Genomic DNA, 8,789 nt, shown 5'->3' on the forward strand with positions numbered 1-8,789 from the left:
GGCTACCTTAAAAAAATGCATAAATATGAGAAACAAAATGTATTGAGGTCTTATAATTAGGATCAGGATCAAGGTCTTATATTAAGGATATTAAGGATTGGACTTAGTAGTTTGGATATCTATTATAGTTATATTTTTGTTCTTACATTCTGTTTCGCAAATTTACGTTTGTGTTTCATGTTTTCTCATCATATTTTATTTAAGATAAAAATTTAAATTAAAAATAATAAATTCTATAATTGTCAGAGCATGAGATATGCTAATTCCAATTAAATTAAGGTTTACTCTTTTTAATATTTGAATTCATTTTTTAATTTCTTCTATAAAATTTTGTACTATCTAATAATTAATATAGTCTTCCATATGAATGACTATTTTTATCGGTTATGATACAACTAAAGGATCTAATAATTATATATTAGGCATCAAATAATTGAAATTAAAAAGTTATTTTTTGATAATAAAGTTTCCAAGAATGCATAAAAATAATTTAATACTATAAAAAATAAGGATTTTCAACCCGAATTTCTAGTTTGGTTTAAAAAAAAAAAACAAACAAACAAACTTGATCATCAGCAAAACATGACTAACAACTAAACCGGGCACGTGGCGCGTGGTAAGAGAGACTTGGAAGAGCGAGTGCGCATGCATCGTCGACCAGAGAAAAGCACACTAGACTCGGAACGTTTCTTGCTTTTCTATGCAAAACAGTAAAGACAGAGAAAGGAAAATTACGAAATTTCCGGAAAAAAAGAGGAATGAAAGATAGAAAAGCTTATGTGATTTTCTTTTAGCTGAGAGAGAAACTGTATTCTTCCGAAGCAACAAACCACAAATTCTGATTGTTTTGCTGGAGGGAAAAGGCACTTCATGCCTTCTTAGCTAGGGTTTCAGAATTTTCCACTCATCCAAACAACTACGGAGCTGTGTTATGCGGGAAGAATAGAGCTTTGGGGTTTTCTTTGTTTTTTTTCTAAAGCTTGCAGCTGCCAAACAGGCATAAGTTTCCATTCTCTTGGAACTTCGGAAACAGAGAGAGACAGAAAGGAGCAGGGAAGCATGTCTTCTTCTTCAGCTACTGTAGCAGTGGAGAAGGCGACCAGCGATCTTCTCATGGGCCCTGACTGGACCATGAATATCGAGATATGTGATTCTGTCAATTCCAATCGCTGGTAATTTGTTAAGGAACAGAAGAATTGAGTTTCTGTTTCTTTCTTCTCTGGGTTGACTTTGATCATCTTGATAATATTTATGCTTCTTCATAATTCGAATTCAGAATTTTGTTATTCGGATAATTTCCTTGTTTTTAATGGTGATAGTTCATGCAGATGATTTTATGAGATGTTGTATGCATATCTTGTATAACAGCTCTTCGTGGGAGAAAAATTTTGTGTGTAACAGCGACTTAACAGCGACTAAATAATAGTTTGTCGGTTCGCTTCGGATTGAAAAAGCTTTCCCCTTTGTTGGATAAGCAAATACATGAGCTGGAATATAGTACAAACCAGTTATTCTTCTGTCAGAAATTATATACTTATTTCTTTCCTGAACTTTTTCATCGTATAATTTAGTTGGCTGCAAAATGCTAGAACCATTAATTTTTCATACTGTTAATGAATTTGTCCCTTTGTGTCTGATATATAGTCTTTGGGAAAACAACAGTTAAGATTCTGTCCGGTTTTTGACAAGTACATGCATAATTTCTCAGGCAGCCAAAAGATGTGGTCAAAGCCGTCAAGAAGAGATTACAGCATAAGAGCTCCAAAGTTCAATTACTCTCTCTGACGGTAGTCTGTTTGCACTAACTTTGCTTTTCTCATTTACATGCATTTGTATGTCCATGGATTTTGATTTACAATTTCTGCACGTCTACTTTCTAGCTTCTGGAGACTATGGTGAAGAATTGTGGTGATTATATTCATTTTCAAATTGCTGAGAGGAATATACTGGATGAGATGATCAAAATTGTGAGGAAGAAGGTAAGGTGGTGTCAGATGGAATGCGGAGATAAGATTTGTGTATTTGATTCCTGCATCAAATTGTTACTGCATTCTTGAGGATTTTCCTTGTGACAATCAAATCAAGCTGAAATCTGTTGTACTTAAGGATCTAATGAATTTCACCGGTACTTTGACACTGCTGTTAAATTTTCTCTTTCATCACTATACCCTTTTACTCTACACAAATCGTGCGCTTTTTGTCCCTCTATGTTGCCTAAAATCTGCTAATTGATTTATCATTCTAGAATAATAAATGTAATTTTAATAGCAGGACGCTGGTGTTATTTCAGATGCTGTATATGATCCCTGCTCACTACAGTGTTTCACCTACTGTTGCTTGGAGCATATTACAGTTTTTGACTAAGATGCCTCTTTTCACTTGCCTAGCATCTGATCTCAGGGTCGGATGATATCTCTTCCCAATGATAATCTGCTTGATCATTAGGTCATTTCAAGCTAAATATATTTGAGTGGTACCCAATTAAATATCGGATTAAAATCTCTGTATTGATTCCTTTGGGATTTAATATTGCAAAAAATACTTATACAGTCACAACATATTGGTGGTATTTACCATCACAAGTCACGACAGAGTTTTAGCGTTGATGCCTTTTATTTGTTCAATATTGTTGTTTAATCACTGTTCTGAGGCAACATTTTCTTCTCAGCTTTCCTTTATGGCTTATCTCATCCAACTTGAAATATATGTGGTGATATTTCAGACAGACATGCAAGTGAGGGATAAGATTTTAGTACTGCTAGACTCGTGGCAAGAGGCATTTGGTGGGCCAGGTGGAAAGCATCCTCACTACTATTGGGCATATGAGGAATTAAAGGTAAGTATAAGGCTGACTACTCAACAAGATTTCTCAGTAATGCTTTAGCCGTGTGTGAAGAAGTTAACTGATTGTCCAGAGTGGTATGCTCTATTAGAACATTGAAATTAATTTGGATTGGACTGGATATTATGTAGAATGATTAGCCTTTCCCTATTCATCATAACATCCGATTATTGCATCATTCTAAGATTGAGACCCCCAGGCTAATGGCTTCACAGATCTTAATCTACATTTCTATGGCATACATCTCTAAGCCCTGGGATATGGCTTTTTCATTTTAGTCTTGTTCCACAATTTGGACATTTGATGTGCGATCATTTTGACGAATCTTTTTTTGCCTGCCTCATCCTAGTACAACATTTATAAGTTTATGCTAAAATTTAATCATTTTTTGCTAATGATATTTATATGTTAAAAACACCTACATTCTAATAATGTATCTGTGCACAAACAGCAAAAGATAAATGAATGCTTGGTCTCTTTGTTTTCATTTCTGGAAAACCAAGGAAGGTCAATTTAGGGGATTGGGGAAAAAAATCATGTTCATGATCGGTCAATGTTGTCCGCTACAGCCGTACAACCTGTCATAATTTTAACTAATGTGCCTTGTAACTTCAATTTCTTCATGACCAGTAGATCATATTATATTGCGTTATGTGAATGGCAGAGATCTGGTGTAGTGTTCCCCAAGCGTTCTCCAGATGCAGCTCCCATATTCACTCCTCCTCCTGCCCATCTTGCTTTAAGACACATGCAAGCTGGATATGGTATGCCAAGCAATTCTTCAAAGAGACTTGATGAAACTATGGCAACAGAGATCGAAAGTTTAAGGTGAAATATCACTTTTGCATCTTCACCCTCGCTTATGCTATTATATTTTGTCTTCTGTGATTACGCTTTTGGGACTTGAATTCTTCCTGCCAACCGTCTTAAGCTTATTAGTGTCTTGTCCTTAAATTTGTAGTTTGTCAAGCTTGGAGTCTATGCGGCATGTTATGGAGCTTTTGAGCGACATGCTACAGGCTGTGAACCCTAGTGATCGAGCAGTATGTTGAACAATTGTCTAGCCTCTTTATTTGAGAGTAAATAAGAGGATTAACTGCTCTTCTTTTGCTTGTAGGCTGTAAAAGATGAGGTGATTATTGATCTTGTTGACCGTTGCCGTACCAACCAGAAAAAATTGATGCAGATGTTAACAACCACTGGGTTAGTTCCATCCTCAGATTTTGGCAATGTCTTACACGTTTCATGTATACTCGTTATCTACAATTCTACATGACTAAAGCATTCACCAATTTATATCCATATTACTTGTGTGGCATTTACTTAAATCAGTGTTTGCCCCGTGCATATTTATTGTGATGTAATTGGGATTTTGGCTCTATAAAACCATGCATTATTTATCTGCGTAGTTACAAATTTATTTTATTAATGTAATTGTTTCTCTTATTTTTGGACTTTGGAGATCACTAGATTGTATAAGTATATATTTAAGTCAGTACTACGCACACGTAATATGTAAATAGTGGCATAAATTTTGTTTTGTTGTGATGCTATTTTGCTATTTGTCTTATCCGCATTTGGAATTTTTTTTGGGGCTAAGCATAGGTATCCTCCTATTAGGAGCAATCCTATTCGAAATACTATTAGGTGCTAAATGTAGGCACCTCCCAACAGGATTCGAACCCTAGTTTGTCAAGTTGTGAGGGACTATAATCCTTTCTATTAGAACTAATTCTTGTTGGTTTTTGTGACTGGATTTTTTTGTACGAATCATAACATCAGGAAGAAATTTTGGTTTTTTATTTGGATATAGATTAGCAGGTGACTGAAAAAGTTATGATTTTCTTAAGTTGAACTGAGTAAATTGTATCTAATAAGATATCTAGCTTCTGACACGAACATTGACACTTGAAAAGATAGAACAGGCTTGATTTAGTTTGAGACTGATAGCTAAACAGTAATAGACATTTGGTTTCTGCGTTTGGGAACTAGAGGTGGTCATGGGTTTTGTTTTGTGAAGCTTCTGAGAACCCTTCACCTGACAAAATGATGAATGAGAGTTTGGAGCAGCTCCTGAGTCAAGTTTTGTTTATGCAAGGAATTGTGCAGAGATGAAAGTCAAGTGCTACAAGAGAATGTGCGAACAGTGTGAGGGATGTGGGTTTGGACGAGCTTTATGAAGAGATTCAATAATTGGGATATCAGTTGATGGTTTCTATATATCTTGGATGAATTCTTGCGCTAAAATGTGTGAATATGTGCATATTCATCTTTGATAGATACTGATATGCGCAAAAAAATTAGTGGTTCTTTGATGTTTATAGATCGCTCTTCTTTTACATATTTTATTTGTATTAATTTCCTTTGTCCATGGTAAAAATTTGGATAATTCTTATTATCTTGGTTACATGGCAGGGATGAGGAGCTTCTTGGGCGAGGCCTTGAATTAAATGATGGTATTCAGAGTTTGCTTGCAAAGCACGATGCAATAGCTTCTGGTGCCCCCCTTCCATCCCAATATGCTAGTTCTATTGCCCAGTCAAGTGAAGCTTGCTCTTCCAGTTTCAGTCCAACGGAAGAGAGGAGCTCCATCCCTGGAGACGCTGATTCAACACTTAAAGCCAACTCTTCTGTCCTAGTTCATTCTGTAACAAAAGGCCAAATTGATGAGGAGGAGGAAGAAGAAGATGAATTCGCACAGCTAGCTCGAAGGTTGCTTATACCTAACAACATATATGAAACTTGGAATCTATTACTTGTCCAAGTGAATGATTTGCTTGGATTGGAAAATCTTTTGCATGAAGTCAAACTAATTATAGGAAAATAACATATTAGATGCATTGTTTGGCATGAAACAAGCTATAGTTTACTCATGGTTTCATTTGGGTGAAGCAGGAAGCCTTGCTCAAGGCATTATTTACGCTATGCTTTCACTCTGCTGCATTCTATGCTGTCCAACTCAGTTAGAATGTCTCTGTTATGAGCTTGTGATTTGTTTTTGGGAAGAGAAATACCGGAAATTTGTAGTTGAGGTTTTTGTCTAGAACAAGATTTTTGATGCAACATATTATGGTGCATGCTCACTGCCAAGTGGAATTGTTCTATCATGCATCTAATCGATTCATGACTAACCTGTGACAACCAATGCAGGCATTCCAAGGCACAATCTGTGCCTTCTAAAGATGCTACAAATGGAACGAATGAAGTTTCAGCAACCTTGGAAACCAACAGCTCAACATCAGATCCCACAGCCTCTGTCCCAACCAATGCATTGGCAATTGTAGATCAGGCTACACCGGCTAGCACTACCAAAGAGCAGGACATTATCGACTTGCTGAGTATCACTCTGTCCACCTCACCACCACCACCACCACCACCACCATCATCATCTCCCCACATGCCTCCTCCATTGTCAGCCTCTAGCCAGCAAACTGATACATCTGTTCCATCTAGTACACAAGGCTACCCCCATGCTCCCCAGTATCCTGGAAATGTTCCCTTTAGCAATTATGTTGTTCCCTGGGCTCAACCTGAATCTAAGTCAGAGTCTCAACCCCAATCCCAGCAACATATTTACAGACCTCAGCCCTCCGCTCAACAACCACATCCACAACATGAGGCCCAACAATTTCAGCCTCAGTCCTCACTCCAACCCCAGCAATCACAGTTTCAGAATCAACATCTTAGATATCCTCATCCTGAACCCCAACAGTTACAGCCCCAGCCCCAGCCCCAAGCTCGACCTCAATTTCAATCTCAAACTCAACCCCGGCCTCATTTTCAATCTCAAACTCAACCCCAACCATCACAAATGCTGCAACCTCAGCACCAGCTACAATTGCAGAATCAACATGTTCAATACCCCTCATCGTACCCTCCTCCACCATGGGCTGCTACGCCTGGTTACCCCAGCAGTCAAAATCATTTATCTTCCCCTAATATGTTTTCAACTCCTCCAGCCAACACATCAGCATCTTACAGACCAGCACAAGGAATCAGGGCCTTGCAAAATAACAGTTCGTTTTCTTCTAAAGGAACCAGCACGGCTCTGACTGGAGATCTCGGGGGAAATTCTGGTCTGGCAAATAATACTGGTGCTCCTGGACAAAAACCCTTTGTTCCATCTTACAGATTGTTTGAAGATCTGAATGTTTTTGGGAACACAGATGGAAGGATTAAGATGACCGGCAGTGGCACATCGTCTAGTTTGTCAGGGACAATGGGCCCAGGTATGGTTGGGGGGCGCAAGTAAGACATTAATTCTTGATTGCGAGCATGTGATGTGAATATGGTGTATATCAGTATTGGTAGCTTTTTCACGTTTGCAACATGTAAGTTATATAGGATGAAAAAAGTGACACCTTTCTATGTCTAAGATGATCAAAGATACACTAGTCACAACCCATCTTTGTGTATTTAGTTGGAGTGCTGCCTCTCAGACGACAGTCTTGGAACATTCTTTCACATATGATTTAGTTTCTTGTGGTTTCTCTTTTTGCGATCTCTGCTTTATCGAAGTTAAGCATTTTCTCGATCTCTATGCTTGTGGTGCTCGTTTTGAACTTCTGAGCAGCATTTACGTGAACTCAGAAATTTCATTGGCATCAATTACACTTCAATGTTGTAAGTCTCACATTGAAAGCATTAGAAGCATTGTGTAATTTGTAAGATTAAGGATTCTCCCTTCTAGTAAGTTAGTCTTTTGAGATTTGGCTCATCACATTGGTATTTTCATTGAGAGTTAACTAACAAGAAGGACTACCTATGGAGGGTTCTCACCAGAGGGACTGACTGGTGGGAGATTGAGTAAAGTGCTGTAAAGTGAAGTCATCAAGTTGTCGGCTCCTGAGAAAGGATGTATTGTTATGAGTGCTATATTGGATAACTTTACAAGTATTGTGTAATTTATAAGTTCAAAAATTTATCCTTCTCATAAACTAGTTTTTTAGGCTCGTGGTCATCACATTCAATTAAATGACAAGTAGTCTTTCAACTTTATATTTGGATTCACATATTTTTGAATTGTGTTTGTCAAGGTTCGGGTTTCATTGTATTTCTGTTGTACAGTCTGATGACAAATCAATTTCAATCTAGACAGTACAATAGCAATTTAGAGTATTTATTCGTTTTTTTTCCCCCCTAAACTTACTTTATGCTTGTCTTATTCTCTTAAAGCCACTTTAAGTGAATAGCAAGCATTAAGCATGCATGGTGCTTATAACAAATTATGCATATCAGTCTGCTTGCACACACCAAGCATACGATTCCCCTCGACATTGCTCTAGAGTACCTTGAACTGTTTAAACCTTAAATGTGCTAAGTAAATGAGTATTCTGCTTCAATGCCTGAGCAACTTTTTACGCTTTTGATCATGTTAGTAACTAGTTTAATAAAAAATGATTTAAGTAAATAATTTTTGATTCCATCAGGTTATTTTTCACTTATTATTATTTTTCCGTTGCCCTGTTTTTGTTTAAAGAAAAAAAAACTAAGAGTTGGGTCCAGGGGTCCAGCCATTATTAAATCATATTATATAAACCTTAACAGTGGGGACAGAAAAACAGCCTCAGAAATTAAAATTTAATTTCGTGCCCCATCGAAAATTATCAAGTCTATTATATGGCGTTTTTCTTTAAAATATTAGCAACAACCCTTCCACCTCCCTCCAATGGCTCTTTTCCAAGGCAAACCCATACGATCAAACAACAAAATAACGATATTTCGGCCAAAAAAAAATTAAAAAGAAACTACTACCTCTAATTTTTAATATAATAATTAAATAACTAATCTAATAATACTACCTCCGGTCTTTAATATAAGATCTTATTTGATTTTTATTTTAATCCTAAATATAAGACTTCAATCCACTTTATCTCTAATATTTATACATTTTTTCTTAAAATAGTTCTTCTAATAATGATAGTTCTATCCAACACACTTGATTAGC

General features: G+C 36.8%; 1 protein-coding gene across 2 annotated transcripts; it reads left to right on the plus strand.

Annotated features, from left to right (window-relative positions):
* The first annotated feature begins 977 nt into the window (after positions 1 to 977).
* LOC114763188 (TOM1-like protein 6) lies at positions 978 to 7,190 on the plus strand. Of its 2 annotated transcripts, XM_028952800.1 has the most exons (9): positions 978 to 1,172; positions 1,709 to 1,787; positions 1,881 to 1,979; positions 2,723 to 2,836; positions 3,507 to 3,670; positions 3,804 to 3,885; positions 3,960 to 4,045; positions 5,258 to 5,554; positions 5,993 to 7,190. In XM_028952800.1, the coding sequence occupies exons 1-9, from the start codon at positions 1,060 to 1,062 to the stop codon at positions 7,092 to 7,094; spliced, it is 2,136 nt and encodes a 711-aa protein (XP_028808633.1). In that variant the 5' UTR covers positions 978 to 1,059; the 3' UTR covers positions 7,095 to 7,190. The 2 variants fall into 2 exon arrangements, with proteins under 2 accessions (XP_028808633.1, XP_028808634.1); XM_028952801.1 differs by lacking the exon at positions 1,881 to 1,979.
* The last annotated feature ends 1,599 nt before the right edge of the window (positions 7,191 to 8,789 follow it).

This window comes from Neltuma alba, unplaced genomic scaffold (assembly GCF_004799145.2).
Source record: "Neltuma alba isolate B1F8T4 unplaced genomic scaffold, ASM479914v2 tig00011265_pilon, whole genome shotgun sequence".
Lineage (NCBI taxonomy): Eukaryota > Viridiplantae > Streptophyta > Magnoliopsida > Fabales > Fabaceae > Neltuma > Neltuma alba.

Excerpts from the sequence above, each read along its gene's own strand:
- LOC114763188 (XM_028952800.1), top strand. The coding sequence starts at position 1,060 with ATGTCTTCTTCTTCAGCTACTGTAGCAGTGGAGAAGGCGACCAGCGAT. Across the intron at positions 1,173-1,708 it reads TCTGTCAATTCCAATCGCTG|GCAGCCAAAAGATGTGGTCA; the intron begins GTAATTTGTTAA and ends ATAATTTCTCAG. Across the intron at positions 3,671-3,803 it reads ACAGAGATCGAAAGTTTAAG|TTTGTCAAGCTTGGAGTCTA; the intron begins GTGAAATATCAC and ends TTAAATTTGTAG.